Below are 21,399 nucleotides of genomic sequence, written 5' to 3'. Positions count from 1 at the left end.
TACTGCTTGGTATATGCACTATTTATAACCCACTATTTGTGTCAGGTGCTTGATCACCAAAATCACATCATTTTAATTCTACTCCCTGATTGGATGAGTCCCAAACGCACAAAGAAATGTCAAATCTGGTGCAAATACTTCAGAAAGCAATACATATGCAAATATCTAGTTGCATGTATAATCACACTTCCTTTATCCCATAAACGTTTGTGCAAACAAAAATTCCCTCATTTGCTGGGAGAAAATCTACAGGGTGAATCAAAATGATTTCACAGGATTTCTTGGAGCAAATGAATACACTTTTTGCAGTATTTGTCCATCTCAGGTTGAATAATGCATGACTTAGCATTGTATGGTAATGACATGATAATAGCATGGTGACACGGTAATATATCAAGAACAGAGACATAACATGGATTGTCTTTTTGTTCTGTGTTTGTACCGCACCTAGCACAAAGGGGTCCTGGCCCATGACAGGGGCTCTGACCTGCTGTGATAATACAAATAATATAATAATAAAAATAACAACATGGACTTTTGAAGGTACTTCCTCAGACAATGAATTTCCTGCTACCTCTATCACACCTCAGCCACTTCTGATTTGAGGGTTTATTTTACTGCAAAAAGACAAGCGTTAGACACCAGAAAAATGAGAAATAAAGAGAGAAAGCCCCTGAGAGGAAAAAGGAATGTCAAAAAGGCCAGGGGACAGTCAGGTAGGCATGATGGAGAAGGAATGAGTGCAGTGGGTAGGAAGATAGCAAAAGGAGAGCAGCGTTTCAGCTTTCAAGTCTTGAACACTCAAGTTTTACATGCCATTTCTTGGATGTGGTTTACCCCGAGGGCAAACTCAACAGCTGTGAAGTTTCAGCAGATGAACAATGTAGTTTTCAATAAACTTCATAAAGCAAATGAAAGGACTTTTAACCCATTCACGTTGGCCCAGTTTCAGTTCTGTAGGTTGTTATCCCCTGGTGATTGACCTAAAACAATAAATGTGACATTTGTTTCTTGATTGACCGCTAGGAATTGATTCTCAGAGCAGACAGACTTGTGGTATATACAGAGTGGGTATTGCTGAACAGATTGCTCTGCTCTCTATCTTCTGAAGACCGCCCCTGCCCCCCAAAGGACTCTTTCAAAGCAAGGCCCAGGGATGGTACAGGGGGAATAACCACATTACTGTAGGGCTTTCTCCATGTCCTTATTCAGAGTCTGCTGGGTCCACGGAAATCCATTGTGAAACATTTGGGACTTGTCAAAGCTTGTGGTCTTCTGCCTCTGAGTTATTGTTCAATTGCCCACGTGCATAAACATTGTGGATGGCTCGGAGGCTGGCGATTCTCAGACCTGGAGAAGCTTCTTATCATTAAACTATGTAACCACAAACATCCAGTCTGTAGGAAGAGTTTGTCCCTTGCGATGTGGTAGGGAAATTCCCAGATCCCCTTGTCATCTCCAGTGCCATCAGCATGTCATAAGATCAAGACAATGCCCAGTTCTGGCCTCCATTTTATCCACACCATCAAAATTTTGCTGGAAGAAAATTTTAGATAAAGGCTTCCAGCTTTGGCCCATCTCTGGCTGTCCACAGAAACATCAAAATCAGTGTAAAATACAAATAAAAGTCAATCCACTTGGCGAAATAGGATGAGGAATCCTGGGGTGTTTTGATGACTACAGCAGTGTGCCTATAGCGTATACAGTGAGTTAATGCTAGCGTATTATTCTGTAAAAATAATAATATTAAGAGGCTAGATATCTACAGCTATTGTCCATGGAATGATGCTGACTTACACCAGCTGAGGCTGTGGGCCCATAAAGCTTTTCTCTGAAACCCGTTGATGTGCTATCAGTCTGCAAGGAGAGATCCATTGGCATGGTTTTGCTGTGGATAATGTGTTACGGAGATCCTCCAGGGCTGGTGTCTGTGAACTGAGCCACTCAGCGTGAGCAAAGGTAACAGAACTGGGCCTTTTGTTTTTTAATGTCCACTGGATTAATGGGGATTAAAGTCAATGGGGGTTTTGCCTGAGTGAGGACTGAACAGAAACTGAGCCAGGGCCTCGGGATTTGGATTTTGTAGAAGCAATTATTTGTTGCATTTCCCCTTTTGCGGTGCAGATTTGCCCGGGTGGCGGGGAGTCCGGGACAATGAGGGCTCAATCTTACCGCTACTCTAGCTGGGAAAGGGCTGTGGTGCCATTTGATACTGAACTCACCCTAGCTCTGCAGGGAGGTAATGAGTCTAAACAAATCCCTGAAGGCTTTTCACATCCTTTTCAGCATCACTTTTTTAATTGAATGATATTGCTTTTTAGCTCATGCCTTCAAAGCTTCTGCCTCATCCAAGTGCTAAGGACTAAGTCAGGTCCCTCCTCTACCATCGCTCTGTGTCCTGCCCCTATTTCCCTCCTGGCTCAGATGTATTGCACACATACAGGAAAGGTCCCCCAAAAGTGCCTGAGTCATTTACCAGTGGGGCTAGACGGGCTTGGTGCCTGAGCCATACCAGGGCCTGGCGGTATACTTATGGCAGCGAGGTTACATTTTCTGGTTACGGTAGAGCCTGGCTTTGTTATGCTACGGGGTGAGCTGCAAAGCCCATCTCTTCCCCCCAGGCGTTTAGGAAGGGGATGGGTTGTCTATTACATGGCCCCGTATGACTTTGGATACACTAATTTATGTGACAGGCACCCAAAGCACAGGATGAGAGCTAAGAGAGTGTTGGTACAGCAGCCAGCACACTGGGGTCCTGGTCCAGGACTGGTTCTCCTAGAAGCTACCATAATACAAATAAATAATAATAATAAATACAATTACCTTCTTCTCACTCACTCCCTGAACTTCTCTCTCTCTCTCTCTCATCCCCATTATCTCCTTTGTTTTTCTGCCTAATAGCTAACCTCCCTCCCCTGCTGTATCTGCCTGCCCCTCTGCTTCATGAGCTGCTGCTTTCATGTGGCTTGCTTAACCCAGCGCATAACCCCTGATTGAAATGAGATGGAAAGCGCTGAGCCCTGCCTGTTTCTGCCCACCTGGCATCAATCAAGGCAGCCGCTTCGCTGCGGGGAGCCCAGCCGCCCCTCTGGCGCTAACAAGACTCGGGGAGCACTCTGGAGGGTGCCTGGCACTTGGCCAGTGCCCTCTGTGGTTGCTACTAATGACCTCGGCTTTCGAAGCTGGCCTGGGCATCTTGAGGCCCTCATGCCTTCCACTTATCAAAGGCAAAAGCGTGCCCTGTGGGGAGCAAGGAGGAGCCTGCGCTGAAGAGGAGCAGCCCCCCCCCGACACATGGGTGTACCTGCTTCACGGAGGAGAATTCAGAAGCGTTAGTGGGGGAGGGTGACGAGGAAGTGCTGGGAGAGATGAAAACGGTATAGGAGGCAAGCCATGCCTCCCTCCCCCCCCAGCTCAGCTCATGGCACCACGGGTGGGATGAGAAGTGGGGGGCAGCAGTTCCTCGCCTTGCAGAGCCTGCCTACCTCTCTCTTCTCCCCCCCGCTGGATTTTATGAACACAGCCTCCCTACGGCTAGAAGGAATAATATCCCATCTGACATTCCATTCTGAACGCTGCCTTTCCAGGGGCTCAGAGAGAGGGAGGGAGGAGGGGACATCTCACCAGCCCGGGTTTCCTTTGTGGGGAACTGGCAGGTTGGAAATGCTGCAAGACGGCACTAGCAACCTCCGTATCCGCGGGCCGAGTTGGAGGCTCTGCAGCGAGCTCTGGCTGGCACATGCTCCCTGCTTCGGCTGCCCTCTCGCGGAGCAATGATTGAGGCCCTGTCCAAAGAGCAGTCGGACAGCGAGTTAGCGGTGCCGGGGCTGCACTTGCTAGCAGGGGTGCAACCACGGCATGGACACTACAGGGCCGGAAAAGTCTCCGTCAGGTCACGGCTTCCAGGGAGGGAAATAGGCTGTGGGCTCTCACCCAGCTGGGGAACAGCATTTCTCGGCCTGCCCCTTTAACGCCCACTCCGCACTGGGGCTCCCCCAGCTTGAGGACCCTTGTAGTGAGGCCAGCGTGTGAGACCGGCTCCCCACAGTTCTCTCTCCGCACAAGTTGGGGCTGAAACATTTTGCCAGAAAGAAGAAGTGGCTCCCAGGCATCTGGCTCCCGAGGTGAATTGTGGCATGTGCTGGGTCTGGGCCAGGAAAGCGCCGGCAGATGAAACTCCATCTCAGGCCCATAGATGCGCAGCTGAGCGTGTTTCCCTTCCCCAGCCTGGCAGGCAGGCAGGGTTTGTGGATGTTTGTGTGCGCGCTGCCCCTAGCAATTTGATTAGACGGCATCGCCGTGGTTCACCTTTCTGTGCCTGCGTTCAGCCTATGGAGAGCCACACGCTGAATACTGGGCTACTGGGAGCTATTTGCTTTGGGGCAAACCCAGTCCCCGCCTCTGAGACACTGGAGGAACCTTGACCACGTACCCATGCAGTTCTGCTGTGCAAATGCCTGGAGAGTGCAGGTAAAGGAGTCACACGGGGCCGTGCAAGGCGGAGCCCTGCCCCGTCAACCCTCCTTGTGTGGCTGTGTGCAGGTGTGGGACATGGCGAGGCTAAGGGAGGTGCAGGGCTGGAGGATCCTACTAGTTCACAGATTCCCCCCTGCGCAGAAGGGCGACATAAGGGCCCACAGAGCACACAGCTCCCACTTGCACCTCCCCTGTTCAGCTCCTCAGGCCTGGCACTGGGCTCTAGCGTGTTTTTCTTTTTCTCACCCATGTTCTCTTCTGCCTGAAGCTTAATGGGTCTGATTCTTCTCTTACACTAGATTTACACTGAAGTAGCCCCCACTGTGGTCACTGGAGTTATTCCTCGTTTACACTGGTCGGACAGGAGTCTTAGGCCCACTGTCTTCCTCCTGCATCCATCTTCTCTTCTTCACTTTCTGTACCATCCTCTTTGCCGGGAGTGTTGGGGCAGGGCTGCCGTCAGGGACAGCTGGACCAAACTCACTTCCATCAGCCACCTCGGTCTGTGCCGGTTCTCACTTGGCCCCCGTGAGCGAGGGTCCGTGATGGGAGGAGAGGAACATGGGACAGAGAGGCATTCGGAAAATGAAATCAAAGGGCGAGAGCCTTTTTCTTGAACACCCCTGGCTGCATAGCCAGGAGCTAGTGAGGCACTCTGATAATAAGCCTTGCCTTGTTTCCACATCACACTCAATGGGAAGGCTCATGTGACCCTGCTGACACAGGTGAGGCTTGGTTTGTCCTTACCGAGCCTCACTGGTGATGCTGAAATTGGGGATTCCCAGGCAGAGAGTAACTGTTGCTGTATATGGCATGGTAGAGGATGAAACATTCTGGGGAAAAGGCCAGCCCAGGGCTGGAATCGCGCTCAAAATTCAGTCAAATGGAGATTGTCCAGAAGAGCGGAACAGTCGTTGGAGAAGAAGAGCAAGGGGTCTATCATGATCAGGCAGAAGGGGAATCTTCCAGTCTTGCATAGATATACACACTTCACTTTTCCAAAGACCGTGCCGAGACCACGTCATCCATTTCACATTCCCTGGTACAGCACACTTGAACCCAGGTTTTCTTACAGCATTCACTCACTGTCCTATGGAAATTGGTCCGAGCCTCCCACCCTCCTTGCAGAATTCAGCCGTAACTGGAATAACCTTGACTCCTGGTGCCGTGCGATAGGGTAGAAAATTGCTCCTGGTATTTTAGCACTTTCCTCCCCGAACTTCTTTTGTGGTGGGGGTGAGCGAGTGGAAATGTAAGAGAAGCCATAGTTACTTGGAGCCCTCAGTGGGACAGAGCTGAGATGCTGACACCTGGTGTCCCTAGCACGGCAGAAGTCCTCTACCATCACCATCCTCAGGCTTATTTGTACCACGCCGTAGGTGTGCACAATGTGCTTTTCAGGCCCCTGCCCCAAGGAGCTTGCAAGCATGATACATGCACAAGGCAGGACACAGCACATGAGAGTATGGGCGACAAGAGGCACCGCATGACCCTATTGTCCTCAGCTGCTCCCGTTAGCTGAGACTCTTTAGTGCCCCTGGAATGAGTGTCGGTCTTTTCCAAACCAGGCCCCTCGTCCCATTACCTTTTCCACAGTGGGTCCCCTCTCCCATCTATCTGGGCTCTAGCCAGGGCCCCTCTCCTGTTTGGGAAGGGGAGGGTGGTCGCGAGGCCCTGACACCTGCTCGAGAGACTCCTGTTATGTTGTATTTGGTGAAAATAGATCAGTTAAACAGAATAACCGGAGGAAGCTGAAGCTATGATTCACAGCTCTCCTGCGCTCTGGGCTTCTGGCAGAGCCAGGCGAGCAGCCAACAAGGATCCTAGCCTGGGCATGCGCTCTCCAAGCCCTGCCTGACATGCACGTGGTTGTGCTCCAGTAGCCAGCTTGTCCCCTGGAGTTGGAAGTGGGGCAGTGGAGGATAAATCCTACCTGTCTACCTAGGGGCTTCCAAGTCCCCCATCACTGTAGTGTCTGAGCACTGAACAGCCCTGCCTCCTTTCAGAATTGGTGGGAGAGCGGAAACGCTGGCTGGGAGGATTGGAAAAACACTGGCAACTCTCTGACTTGTTAGGACAGGAACATGTCAAGACAGTAGCAAAGCAAGAGGGCTCAGGTGCGGCGGGTGCAGCATTGCTGACGTGTCGTCCAGGATTGTGGCTCAGGGAAGGCTGCAAGGGCTCCAGTGACCTGTCTCCGGCAAGCAGTGGCAGCCAGGCTGTCTGGACCCAGTTGCTTGGGAGGTCAGTCTCTGGCCATTTGACAACCGGCAGGTCTCCCAGAGATTCCAGGCCAGTCCCTCTGCAGAGGGATGCCAGACCTTCAGTATCAAGGTGGCCACAATGCGAGCCCCTGAGCTAAGCTGCCAGCAGCCTGATTAAATTCATCAGGCTAAACCTCTGAATTATGGGTAAGTGATGTGTGCATGGCCATGACGATTAGCTGAAACCCACCCATCTCTCCCAGTGGTGGAGGGAGGGATCAACACCATTCAGAGACCTATCTGCCTACCTCATACTTATGGCCCCTATCATAGTACTGCCTAGCTGATGCAACTGGTGAGTTCAAAGGAGCATCTTCTTGTTGGTAAAAAGGAACTCACTCCGCATGCTGCGCTGGGAATTCTTATTTTAGTCAGCGACAACTCTGAAATACACAGTGCCATTTAGGTCTGTATAAGCGTCTTTGCAGGAATCTGAGCTTGCATAACTCAGACTCACCTGCAATTCTTCAACACACAACAAAGCGTTTCTCTCTTTAAAGGGGAGCCCCTGCCTGCTGTTAGTCCACACAACTGCAGGAGGTGTATTCCCTGCAACACAGGTGAGGGTTTGGCAGTAGCTTATCGCGCTCCTTCCAGACAGCGTGGGGCTGGGGGAGCGGATGGCTAGGTAACCGATTCACCAGCCATTCAAAGGAAAAAGACAAAAAAGGAAAGGTACTTGGAGAGAGACAGGAGGACTTTTTCTCATTGTAACCAAAATGCCTGGATCTCCAGGTAAGACCAGCCAAGGTGTGACTGCTTTCTGCCTGCAAACCCCAAACATAACCCTGTCTAGAGAGTAGGAGCTTCCCCAGAGGAAATCACAGGAACTCCATCTTCATGTGCTCTGGACAGAGCCAGGATAGTAGGAGAAGCCTTAATTCTGCTCGTTAAACTCTGAGCCCAATGAAAACAGGTTCCTTCCTTCTCTTTGGCATCTCTTGCAGTTAGCTCCTCAGGGCTGCTGTAACCAGACTTTGGACAGATGCAGAGATGAGGTAAACTAGACTTTGGAGGCAAGATAGTGGAGTTGTGCTTGATGCCAGGGCATTCATCTGTCCAATTAGCAGGGTATCAGTTTTAGATACATTTTGGGGGCAGTGGATTGTGCACGGAGCTGGGAGTTAAGAGACCTGTGCTGATTCCTGACTCTGCCGGTTCCATGCCATGTGATCTTCGGCAAGTTATTTCACTTCTCTGTCTTGGCTTCCCCTGTCTGTCAAATGTTTGTCTCCTCTGGTAAAGGACTTAAGGATCTGTGGGGAAAATGCGCCATATCAGTATTGTCGTTGTTCTATTTCTTTTTACATCTGTTAAATGTATGCGGTATTTACATTCTAAATATGGTTCACATCAAACAAAATGTGAACAATACATCACAGAAGTGTAAATCAATAACGTAATACTGCATGCCAGGAAACTTTACTCTCTCCCTGCACACCAGGCAGAGATCAAAGCTTTGTTACTTGCATACATTTCTTGAAGCAATTTGTAGTCAAACTCACAGTCCACACAGGGGATGTCGATAAAGACCAGGACTTCTCCCATATAATGCACCCAGAGACAATACTGCAATGCCCTCACTGGCTTTGTCTCCAAGCTGATTCAATCCAGAATTCGCAGTCTCCAAAATAGACGTGGATGGCTTCCTTTCCCTAGCTGCACTGCTCTCAAGTGGTGAATTAGATTGGGTGTGGGCACAGGTAAATTAATGGTAGTGTAGACACAGCTGACTTCAGAACTTTCATTCACACCGTGCATGTGGCATGAAAACACTTCGTGCGTTAAAATGAGACATATATCCATCCTCCATCAGGACTGAGGGGTCAGGAATTTGAGTGGAGGCTCTTGCTTCTAAGAACAAGCATCTGCTTCATTAGAGAGGGTATGCAAATACGAAGATCATTGCGGGAAATCGCCCCCACCCAAACACCGCAATCCACTGCCAGAATGCAGCAGGACATATGCAGCAGGAAGGCAGATGCCTGGATTATGGTGCTGCCAGCTGATTGTACACTTGATTTCTGTTGTAACTCCTCATACTAAACTTCCCTTCTCTCAGTCTGATCTGGGATGGCTGGAGCAGTCTGTATGAAACAAGGACCAGAGCAAACCCCTTCTGACAGTGCTGCCCAACCTTATAACACAGGAGGACCACATAAACCTAAGCACAACCTTGTGTGGGCCAGACAGAATCTACATATTTTAATAAGATTTAAAGTCACCTGGATTGATTGATTTGTATTTTAAGTTCAGCTTGTTTTGTATGTATTTAGACAGGTTGTTTCTATGTATAGTTTTGTCTATTTACACACTTGTGTAAACTAAAATGATGTAAACATAACGACAAAATGCTAATGAATTGGCCATTAGTATATTGTGTTGAAGCAGGCTGTGGGCCTTATGAAATGCTCTGGGCACGCCTGCCTTACGAGGTGCAAAACACCACAGTTGATTCTTTTCAACAGGTTAAAACCTTGCCCACCTCAGGCCCGTTGTGTTTTCAGCCGGGAGCGGGAGTGGGGATCTGGAAGTCCTCCGAGGGGAGCAGTTTGTGCAGAACCCCCAGCCCTGGCAGAAGCAGGAAGGACTGGAAATAGCATTAGAGCATGTTTTGTGTACGCAGTCTGGACCGTACCCTCTGACATTGACTCTGTGCAGGCTGGTGACCAGTTTACTCACCTTTGGGGGCAATGAGGGATAAGAAGAGAGTCTTGGCCACATTTTGCCATTTACATTAATTTTCTATTTACTTCACTAGCAGAAACTCTGCTGTTCACTTTAAGGGGACCTGGGGGTAGACCCTGTATCTTCCCTCCCCATGTACAGATGCGTTAGTTGAACTAAAGGTGTGATGTTAAAGTGATTCAGTTAAACCAGGGCAGCTTTTAGGGAGGAGGGGGAGACTTACATGCATGTAAACCCGGGTTACGTGGGTTCAGCTTGCACCTGTAGTATCTTGTGCGTGCACCGCAAGCTAAACCAGCTTCAAACCAACATGTGTGCGCACTCACAGAGCTGCACGGGTTTAATTAAAACACGTTCACATCACGCCTTTGGTTAAACTGGTGCAGCTGCTTTCTGTAGAAAATTCCTCAGTGACACTCATTGGAAGAAGAAGCCTCCTTCCCAGCTAACAAGCCCTGGGTTTAGTGTCCCTGGTAAAAAAAAAAAAAAAAAAAAAGGCATTCCCAAAACAATAGCCAACGCCGATTCCCCGCTGGCCCCTGCTAAGAGGGTGAAATGCGCTCTTGAGAGAGGGACGCTCTGTTGGAAAGAACTTCTTTCCCCTTCATGCTTTGTACTGCTGCGCTAGCTACTCTGGGAGAGGGGACGTAGGGAAGTAAAACAATTCATTAAATGGAAAATTGGAGTATTTTGGATGTAGATGAAGAAGAACTGAGGGAACAGCTGATAACAAATAGCAACAATTAACAAGTAATAGTTTACATTTCAATGTACAGCATCATTAATCCCAACCTATTATGTATTTGGCTTGGGGACATGGATGAGATCTCGTCTACACTACAAAATGGAACGTGCTCTAACCATGTCAGGAGACATTAACAATTTTACTGCTGCTCTTTGCAGAATCACCCGTCCAGGCCCTGATTCTGTAGGGTACTAATGCACATGTCTGACTTTAAGCATGTGAGTTGCCCCAGTGACTTCAGTTAAACTCAGCATGTCTGCTCATATGTTTCAAGTTAGGCACATGCTAAACCAAGACCCTATAGGGCTTATCCTGTGTGGCTCACTCTCATAGACATTGGAGATGGAAAACCCCACTAGGGTCATCTAATTCTAATCCATCCTCCCTCACACTTGGAGGCTAGATCATGCCTTACAGCCCATATCAGTGGTTCTCAAACTTTTGTACTGGTGACTCCTTTCACACAGCAAGCTTCTGACTGTGCCCCCCCTCCCCATACATTAAAAAACACTTTTTTATATATGTAACACTATTATAAATGCTGGCGGCAAAGCAGAGTTTGGGGTGGAGGCTGACAGCTCGCGCCCCCCCCCCCACATAATAACCTCGTGACACCTGAGGGGTCACGACCCCCAGTTTGAGAATCGATGAAGTGAGCTGTAGCTCACAAAAGCTTATGCTCAAATAAATTGGTTAGTCTCTAAGGTGCCACAAGTCCTCCTTTTCTTTTCGCGAATACAGACTAACACGGCTGCTACTCTGAAACCTTTGGATATACTCTAAGTCTGCATCTACACTGGTAAAATGTGGACCTGGACCAATGGTGGGAGCTGCAGCATAGACAGGACTGAGGCATTTTTACCCCCATATCTAACCCTGCTCTGAGAAAATCTTGATCCATTTTGATGGCACCACAATATGAGTGGATGAAAAGAAAATGCATGAGTAAAGTAATTGATAGACTGTCTCACAAAACCCTACTCTCCACATTAATTCTATTACCGTGCCATGATGGTGTGGCCTGAAAACTGGCAAAAGAACTGTCAACAAAAGCTAATTCAATTTACAGTGCTAATTTGTCGAGTTCATGCAGTTTGCCCATCCTACTCCCTCAAGGCGCATCAAAACAACCTTCAAAAATACATGTGAATATAACACCGCAAATGAACGGTATTGGCTACTATAGAACCGGGGAGGTGTCAGGTAGGATACCATGCATAGGTTTGGTTCTACTTAACATCTTCATTGATGATCTCGAAGAGGGAATAAACAGCGTGCTAATGAACTTCACAGATGAATATACATTGGGAGGAGCTGCAAAGAGCCGCGAGGAGAGAGAAATGAGACAAAGGGACCAGGAGAAGTTTACAGACATGGACAGAAAATAACACGGGGAGATTTTCCTTGGTAAAACGCAAGCTAATACGTCTGGGAAAAGTGATCCACATCAGTCATGCAGGAGGAGGCAGAAAGCTGGAAGCAGGGGAGGAAGACCAAGAGGTGAGCCAAGGGACCATTAGATGTGAATTTGCAGTGGAACATGGCCGCTAAAAGGGCCTGTGCAATCCTGAGTTCCATACGCAGACACTGCCAGATGCGGACAGGGGCGGGGGGGCTTTTCTAAACAACTCTGGTGCGACTGCACCTGGAATGCTGCACTTAGTTTTGGGCAAATGATCAAAAAGGCTACAGGCAAACTGGAGGGAATTTAGAGAAAAACAACCCCAGTGATCAGGGCCTGGGAGGACCAATTGATTGATTGACTGACAAGGGAAGATGTAAGGAGTTAAATATGTACAGCTTGGCTAGGCCATGACTAAGGCCTCGGTTTTCCAGGCTATTCCACCTGTGCAGCCCCTGATGCCCAGGCAGAGCATCACTGGCCTACCGCAAGATGTAACAGATCATGGAGGTCCTGGAGGCAGAGGGATTGTCAGAGATGGCACAAGGGGTGAAAGCAATAAAAGGTGAATGTCGACTGACTCTGAGGTCTCTGGGGCAGATGCTGCCTTTGTGTTGTTTGTACCACAGTCCAGTGAAGTGGGACCATAACAATCATGAGATCTACCGGCCCGGGAGGGACGAGTGTGTCCCAGGGGAAGTGGCAGGAGCCCTGTTTAAAACGAAACATTAGCAAATGCATTGTAGGGACCAGTCTGGCATGGCAGGGATGGCGTGGGTCACCCAACCGGGACCGATCCCATCCTGGCCCCAATCCTGCAAGTCACAACGCCTGAGCAGCCCCTGTGCCTGCCCAAAGGGCCGTGGACATCAGTGTTTGTGTGCGGACAGAGGGGCCCGCCCACACTCACCCTGCAGGATGGGGGGCCCCAGGATATTTAAATCCTTGCTCCAAATGCTGCAACTTTCCAGTGACTTCAAGAGGGTCAGGAACCGGGAGGGACACAACCTCCATTCAGACGAACAACTTTATTTGAGCATCAGCTTTCCTGAGCTACAGCTCACTTCATCGGATGCACGAAGCTGTAGCTCACGCAAGCTGATGCTCAAATAAATTGGCTAGTCTCTCAGGTGCCACAAGTCCTCCTGTTCTTTTTGCGGACACAGACTAACACGCCTGCTCCTCTGAAACCTCCCTTCAGCCACTGCAGAGCCATGGAGGCTCCCAGGGCACCCGAGCGAGCAGCAACGGGGCCCTTCTCAACCCCCCCCCACGGTGACCATGCCCCCTAGCAGCGCTCCCGGGGATCGCGGTGGGAGAACCACCTGCCCCCCCCCCCGTCAGCTTTCCCCCAGGCAGGGCTGATTTCCTTCCTGCCCAGCCAGCGGGGTCTTCCCCCGCTCCCGTGTAACGCTGTGGCCGGGGGGAGGAGGCGCTCCCCTGCGGGGGTGTGTGGGGGGGGTCTGCCTCCCCCCGGCGCGGAAGGAGTTAACGCAGCCCCTGCTCCTGGCTCCAGCCGGGCTCCCGGGATTCCGCCCCCCGCCGCCCCACGTGGTGCCGCCGGGATGTGTCACTTCGGCGGCCCAGAACCGTGTAATTCGAAGAGGGAGAACAAAAGGCAGGAGCGCGTATAAAAGGGGCTGCGGGACATCCCCGGCCCCATGTCTGCGCCAGGCAGCGCCCGGCCCCGGCACGCTCCGGCCCCGGCCCCAGCCCCGGCCCCAGCCCGCCTGCAACCTGCGCTCGTCCCGGCAGCGCCGGGGATGGCTCGGGCGCCGCTTTCCGCCCTGCTCGCTGCCTTCCTCCTGCCCTGGCTGCTGGGGGGCCAGGCGCTGCCCGCCTCGCGGGGGGCCCGCCGGCACAAAACCCTGGTGAGTACAAGCGGCGGCGGCGGGGGGGGTCTCCCTGGCCCCCCTGGCCCCGATCTCCGCGCTAACTAACCCCTCCGCTGCCCGGGCCCGCTTTGCCTCCATGCGGCTCCCTCTGTGCCCTGGGTCGCAATCTCCCCTCTCCCCTTCCTCCAGCCAAACGCCGCCTCCGCCCTCCCCTCTCGCTGTGCGCGCGGTGGGGGGGGGGGGGGCTGGACGGACGGACAGACAGCTGGCCGGAGCCCCCACTCGGCCACACCGGTCTCACACAGGAGCCCCGCTTCCCGGAGGGACGGCACCCCTCGCCTTGTTTACATCCCGCTGCCCATTGCGTGCCGGCTGCGGGAGAAACCCTGCCCAGGGCTGGGTGAAGAATGTCACAGCCCCTCTGGCGGCACGGGTTTGCTTTGCTGCTCTTGTGTGCCCCCCCCCGCGCGCCCCTTCGGATTTCCATGCTCTTTCTAAAGACCTAAAGGGTTTTGCCTTTTGTGCATTCCCTTTTCTTGGGGCATTTCCTTGGCAAACCCCTCCCTGCTCCAAAAAAGAGCCTGGAAACTTTTGGTGGTGGCTGTTCTGCTGGGGGAACAAACCCACCTCTCTTTCTTTCTCCCCTCCCAGGGAAGCGCCTCCAGTTGTCCCCCCCAGCAGCAGATGCTTGTTTGTTTTTAGAGGTGGCACGTTACTGTTATGTCAGCTGCCTCCTGCTTTGTTGCAGGGCAGTGAAATCTGCATGCTGGCTTTTCGCAGGTCAGGATGCAGTTTTAAAATGTGCCCTCTTTTGTGGGGATTGCTGTAATTAGTGTTTAGAAGATGACAAGGGATCCTTCCCCACTCTTCCCCTTAAAGGTTCGGTGGCATTCATTGCCTGGTAAGAGCGCGTCCCTCACGCTGCGATGGCAGTTCCAGATGAAAGCGAGAAATGTTAAGGGGGACACAAAACTAAATAGATGAATAAAACCTGCAGGCCGGGGGGGGAAGCGGCAGGCAGGGCTCTCCGTCACCTGGGATGGGGCTGTTGGCAATTGGAGGTGCTGATGCCTGGGTGGGGGGGAGTTTGGGGGACTGGGGAGGACCGAGTGCTGCCCACACTGGGGCTGTGCGTGTAATTGGGTTATTATAGGCATGTGTTTTCCTGGTGCCTAAACTGGTGACGGAGCAACTCCCGGTAGCACCACTGGGGATTAGCGCAGGTCCTGTCCATGGTTTTATTATCAAGCTCTGTCATCTGAGAGGTTTATAACTTGGCTGTTAAATCTGCTTGGGGGCTGGAGCTTGGTTTAAAAATTCTCGGCCTAGGAAGCACTTTTATTATTCAAAACAAAATGCCATTGAACTCATCCCAGCTGTGCCTCCATGAAGAGTAAGGCAGCGCACATGCTGAATGGAGATGCATTTCTTTGCACGCCCCCAGCTGTGTTAGGGCTTCAACTACATTTAGCAACTGGTTGATCCCTAGCTCTGCCAATAAGCCACAGTTAGTAACTGACAAATCTGGAGCCCTGCTCCTTCCTGCAGAGACATGAAGTGGTATGGGGGGGGAGGGGAGGGAGAAATGGGGAGAGGTCCTGAGCCACCCCATGGTGTCGCTACATAAAGAAACCCAGGAATCCCCATTCTCGAATGGACTGGCGGTGCATCTAATCTGGGTCCTGAGACCAGCAGGGGTCCATGCTGGCTGCTTTGTAGGAAGGCATTGCTAGCCCTAGTTTTAAAGTATCCTGTGTAAATTAAGGTTCCCATATAACTCTGCCCAACTGAGACTAGTCCCCCTCCCACACACACACGCACACACTCGTATACCCATGATCCCCACTCACTGCCGCCAAGGGAGTGCAAAGGCTTCTGAGGCTTATACAAACTAGCCAGCATGTCTGGAGCACAGCAAGGAGCGGGGAGGGAAAGAGCTGGCACAATGCCTTGGTAAGACAGAAATCCCATACCAAATCAGGCCAGTGGTCCGTCTTGTTCAGTGTCCGATACCAGATGCTTCAGAAGATGGTAGAACTCCCATAAGGGAGTGAGTACAGTCCACCTGGCCGTGAGAAAAGCTTCTCCTTAATCCCAGGCAGCCAGCTGTTGATTTATAATATTCTGAATCCTGTTTGCTAACTACCCTGATATAACAAGAGTAACTCTGGATGATCTCCATATTATTCCTAACCAATTGCTACACCTTTTCAGCATCCTGATAAGCATTTGGGTCAAGAGCTTCTTTTGGCAGCTTCTTTTTGGCAAAAAATAAATTTACTTCCATGGTTTCTAAAGGGACATCGGCAATTTGGTCTTTTTAATCATTTTCTGGTGGAGCACCCTCCCTCACTAGCAAATAGTGTGTTCCCTTTCCACAAGGATTTTCTGATCTCCTGCCAGTGTTTATAAGGATCTTTCCAGCAAGCGAGACACCAACTATGCCGTGCAAACAGTGACACTAACCGTACAGGAGGTGCTCTCCTATCTACCAAGTAAAGAAACTGAAATAGGAGACACGTCTTTCCACCACTGATGGCTTTCAGTCATTGAAGATGTTACTTATAACCATAGTAGGCTCAAAATTTCAGAGAAATGTGATTCTTTTTTTCCAAGTTGGTGTCCATTTAATCTTGTTGCCATTTAATTTAATTGGATGCCACCTGGTTATTAGATTAAGACAGGGTTACCTGGGATTTCCGGATTGACCTCTTGATGGAGGGCAAAAATGCTTCACTACACCCAGACAATGTACAAAAACATACCATGACATGTTGGAAGAGGGGGTGCTGGATTTCTTCCTGACCTCAGCAGGTCAGTTTTTAGTCCTGAAGCATGAGGTTTGATAGCTTTTGATACACCCCCATTTACTGTTGGGGTGCTCAGGGGTTAAGGTTTGTTACAAGGTAAAACTAGGTGGGGGAAATTTAGAAGTTAGCACCTGAGGAAGGCAAGAATTAGAGCAAAAGCCAAACCATCTGCAGTGGTTCTTTTAAAACCCCCAGAACTAAAATCTCAAATTCTCAGGGCACTGCACACCAAATGGAACACCTGGAGATGGCCTGGCTCAGGCCCCCTCTGGGAAATTAATGTCAATGCGTTTCACTGAGAAACTAACCTTGCGGGGGGGGGGAGGGAGGGAGGGGAAACTGGTGGCCTCATGCCTAGTTGGCTGGTGTAATCCAGCCGTATGGCATTTCCTGGAACTTTCCCCTCTTCAGAGCCAGCAATCCTACCTGGAATGCACTGTGCTTCCTTATAGCTGCATGACATGCAGCTACCTGGGCCAGGAGCAGATGGGGGTGACGTTAGGAGTAGCTCGGCCCATGCAGGCTCCTCCCTCCCCATGCAGACCAAGTTTACAAAAGAGGTTGATATATGCTGTTTGTTTTCACTCTTTAAATAGTGAAATGAGCATTCAGGATAATTTAGACATGTTTATCCTCCACTTCAGCAGGGAATCAAGAGCACATGTAAACATTTACTCCAGGGTTGTGTAGGCTTTGGCAGTGTCCACCTTCCCCCTCACACACACACACACACACACACACACACACACACCACCCCACCCCCCCCCACCCCCCCCAGCAAACTGCAGTTCTTGAAGGCTTTGTGTTAGTACCTGGGTTCTGGCAAAGTGGACAGGAAGGGAGAGCTGGGGGGGGGGGGGTGTCAGAAGAGAGAGTAGGAGTAAAAGAAAAGTAGCGTATCTGCCGTCCTACTGGGAAGGATAAAAATAACAGCAAAGACCGTCAAGCCTCATGCTTCTGGGCAGGAACATGTTGTCAGCTGGGGTCTGAAGAGATTCCTCACCTTCCCTGGCCCTCTCCTCCCTGTAACAGAAGTAGCATAAGGAGAGGGGCTGGTTTTCTTTGACAATGCTGACAGGAGTGGAGGATTCTCCAAAGGCTCAGAGCGGTGGGTCTGATGAGCAGCAAAGTTTGGTATCCAAATCTTATGGGCTTATCCAAGCCTCATTGGTCTATGAACTAGACTGGAAACTTCACAAGAACAAGCTTTCTCTTGAGGTTCAGGTTTTATCCCATTCCAGCCAGGACAGCGAGAAAGGTTGTTCTTGTGAGATCTGGGCATTTGGATTGTGGGTGTGGCTTAAACCAGAAGGCACATGGAAATGAAAGTCACCTGAGTATTTGCAACCTTCAGAAAAGCGTGGGTTAGGTTTGGCTCAAGTTTAGAGGGAAAACTGAGGCCAGAGGTCTGTTCTAAGTGTATGCAAACTGCGGCAGACATCCCTAACTGTTTAGGCCACTGAGGAACAGATGGAACAGGTGGTGTCTAGGGAGGACACATGGTGGATTCCCTGGAGAACCCATCAAAGGGCTTTGCTCTGTCGAGAATAAATGAGAATAATCAGGCTTGGGTAGAGCTTGTGGAATTCTCAGGCTGTTGCTGTGAGCAGAAGCTCTGCGGCTGGTTTATTACTTACATTTTCAGCCAGCACTCTGATGCACCATCTGTGTGTGTGCAGATATCATATTGTTAATCAGCTCGGTGGTATAACATCCTTGCTGCGCTTCATGGAATTGCCATACTGAAAAGTCCACTACGCAAGGGTAAAATAGAAACCTGTCTGTCAGGAAGATGCTCTAAAATCACTGCATATTTATAGAACTCTTGAGCCTTCACAGATGCAGCTCTTCATTCCATCCTCCCAGGAGCCTGAAGATCTCCACATGTTGGCCAGAGACTTGGGGGTGTCTCTCAGCATATGCTTAAAGGTCAGGGGCCCCTGGCCCAAGTGGGTTCTGCTCCTGTAGATTGGGGGATCCCAGTCCCTGGCCTGGGCAGGCACGTCCTACCCATAGATAAGGGGTGCTGGTCCCTGGCCCAACTGGTACTTGCTCACCATAGGTTTGGGGGTGGCAATCCCTGGTCCAGGCTGGCACATGCCCCTCATAAATGGGGGAGGGGGTCCCTGCACATGTGGCCCCCTAGGTCAGTGGGTCCCAGTCCCTGGCATGTACTGACAGCTGATGCTTCATTTTAGCTTTGACCTTACAGATGCGTAAAAAACAACCCTACTATGACTGGACTGCACGAAGTCCCGGGAGGGTTTCTTGGTTTTCAGGGGATTCCTGCCTCATCAGACTAGGGGCTCGTGAGATCTTTGTCCAGCCAGGCCTCCTGGGGTTTATTTCCTTGTACCTGGTGAGTACTCTTGCCTCGGGTTGTCCACAGGCTTTCGCTGTGCTGCCTGCTCAGGAATGGTGCCACTGGTGGACCAAAGCCTTGAATTATCACATAACCACGGCTCCCTCTAAGCTGTGCTCGTGTGCCCGGGCACACACATCCTAAACCCCACGCACACGGCGAAACACCATACGCACAAACATTTGCACAGAAGAAATTTTTTGCGCACACGGCCTGTCAAAAATTAGAGGGAACATTGCATATAACTAAAACGGCTGCTAATGAAAATAACCCTGAAGAGTTTATTAATTTGCCCTCCCTCTGCATCAGCTTAGGCCGTCACTGCCTCTGTGGGCATAAACATTTGCAGTTCTCAGTGTTTCAGGTTTCCTGTTGCTTAGGAAAAATAAACATTTTCTTTCTTCGTTGCCAACAACAACCACCACCAGATAAACGGGAAACAGAGTCTGGTCACAGAGAGACTGGACTTGAGGATTCCTAAGGCGAATGGCAGGAGAGGGGCCTTGGTCTGTGTGTACAAGGAGCTCTGTTCCTGCATCTTCCCCTGCCTTAGCCCATCATCACATTCCTGATGGCTTTCTCTTCACGTTGATCAGAATGCAGCCCAGATGACATGGGCTTGTCCTGTGATGAGAGTGCTCTGTGTCTGTGTATATGTAAATAGTTAATAGATTCGGTGCCAGAAGATGGCATTCAAGAATATGCATTGTTCCGGGTTTCGTAAGATCAATAAAATATCTTGTGCTGACTTTCTTTGTGCAACTCTTTACATCAGGGCCTAACAGGTCCCACTGGGCAGAGCTACCAGGGTGCTGTACACCACAAAACAAGCAGGGGCTGGCCTACATCACAGAATAATGGTCCCTTTCAGCCATGAAGTGGCTGTGATTCTCTGGTAGCATTAGCGAGCATGGACTCTGGTACAGTGTCTGAGGTGCCCTGATTCAGTGTGGAAGTGACTCCCTGTGAGGAAGCAGAACTTTACTGCTAAACAGTAGCTTCAGAGCACTTTGGAATCCCAACCCGCTCCGGGTTAGAGGAAGGGCTTGCTAAACCCAGGGGGGCAAAGGTGATCAGTGCTACTGAATAGGAGTGTTCTTCTTTTGAATCACGGCTGGTGCTGCCACTCCCGGGAGCAAGAAGCCGTGCACACACCCCAGGAATGAGTGGGAGGCAGCTGTCCTGGAGCAGAACCACAGAGACAAGAACCTGGGAACGGATGGCAGCAATTTCTTACCCTACAGTGTGGGAGGAAATAGCTTTACTTGCGAGTGTAAAGACACAGGGATCTTCCCCCTCCCCTGAGAGAGGAAGGAGGAGGGCAAGTGCAGAAGTACAATGCCTGTGAGTGCGGACTCTTTGGTCCTAAAGGAGGATGATTTTGCCTGTGAAGGTTCACCCCTCCAGTGGCCAGAGTATCCATGGGATCAGTCAAGGAAGCAGCAAACACTGGGTCAGCACAGACAGCGTGGAGGGAGAGAAGGGGGCTGGTTGAGAACGAGACTGTCCCCACTCTCACAGGGAAAGGAGCAGCAGGAAAGACCTGGACTGCTGTAATGGTTTGCAGGGCAGTGTCGCAGGAAGCTCTTGGAGGGTGGCTGTCGTTCTGATTCCTGAGTCCTGCAGTGCTCCTCCGTTGTAGGAGAGCTGGTGGCCTGGGCCGCTGGGAAGGGATCAGTGAACTGCAATGCTCTTGTGGCTACTGAATAGCGTCTGTGCCATGACGAAGCCCATCAGATGAATGAAATGACAGAGGGAATTGCTTTGAACTGGTTATCCCAGAAGGCTGAGCTCTGCGTGCTCCACACAGGTACTTATATGAGCAGCGTGACACAGAGGCCCTAGAAAAGGGCAAATATAGTACTTGTCTATAAACGGGAATAAGGACAATCCAGGGAAATATAGACCAACCAGCTTAACTTGGGTCCCCAGAAAGATAATGGAGCAAATAATCAATCAATCAATTTGTAACCACCTAGAAGAAACTAAGGTGATAAGTAACACCTTTACAAATCAGCAGGGATTTGTCAAGAACAGGTGTTAAACCAACCTTATACCTATCTTTGACAGGGTAACAAGGCTTGTGGATAGGGTGGAAGTGGTGGTTGTGTTATATCTCGACTTTAGTAATGCTTTTGATACTGCCTCTCATGACCGTCTCAAAAACAAACTAGAGAAATATAGTCTAGACGAACCTACTGTAAGGCAGGTGCACAACTGGTTAGAAAAGTCTACTCCGAGTCATTATCAATGGTTCACAACCAAGCCAGAAGGGTATATCAAGTGGAGTCCCGCAGAGATCTGTCCTGGGTCTGGTTCTATACAATATCTTCATAAATGATTTGGTTAATAGCCTAGAGAGTACACTTATACAGTTTACAGATGATTCCAAGCTGGGAGGGATTGCAAGCATTTTGGAGGACAGGATTAAAAGTCAAAATGATTTTGACAGACTAGAGAACTGATCTGAAATAAGATAAAATCCAATGTGGACAAATGCAAAGTGCCACACTTAGGAAGGAATAATCGACTGCACAAATACAAAATGGGAAATGCTGGCCTAGGAAGGAGAGACAAGGTGGGTGAGGTAATATCTTTGATTGGACCAAACTCTTTTGGTGAGAGAGACACGTGTTCAAGCTTACAGAGAGCTCTTCAGGTCTGGGAAATTTATGTCCAGTGTCACAGCTAAATACAAGATGGAATAGATTTTTTTTTTTTTAATGCAAGTAGTTAACACATCTTTCAAGGGACCATTCAAGGTGAAGTGGCCTGTTAACACCCCTCCAGTCATAGGGAAGAAAGGAGGGGGAGAAG

At 50.1% G+C, this 21,399-nt stretch overlaps 1 protein-coding gene across 1 annotated transcript in view; it reads left to right on the top strand.

Moving 5' to 3' along the window:
• The first annotated feature begins 13,236 nt into the window (after window positions 1–13,236).
• MMP11 (matrix metallopeptidase 11) overlaps window positions 13,237–21,399 on the top strand; it is a 32,451-nt gene continuing 24,288 nt past the window's right edge. Inside the window, exon 1 of the mRNA XM_077835166.1 lies at window positions 13,237–13,446. Within this exon, the coding sequence (XP_077691292.1) occupies window positions 13,237–13,446 (210 nt within the window). The remainder of the gene's footprint in view (window positions 13,447–21,399) is intronic.

Source organism: Eretmochelys imbricata, chromosome 15 (genome assembly GCF_965152235.1).
Source record: "Eretmochelys imbricata isolate rEreImb1 chromosome 15, rEreImb1.hap1, whole genome shotgun sequence".
NCBI classification, from domain to species: domain Eukaryota; kingdom Metazoa; phylum Chordata; order Testudines; family Cheloniidae; genus Eretmochelys; species Eretmochelys imbricata.
Note: the sequence above shows the minus strand (reverse complement) of the source record. Positions and strands in the feature narration are given on the sequence as shown.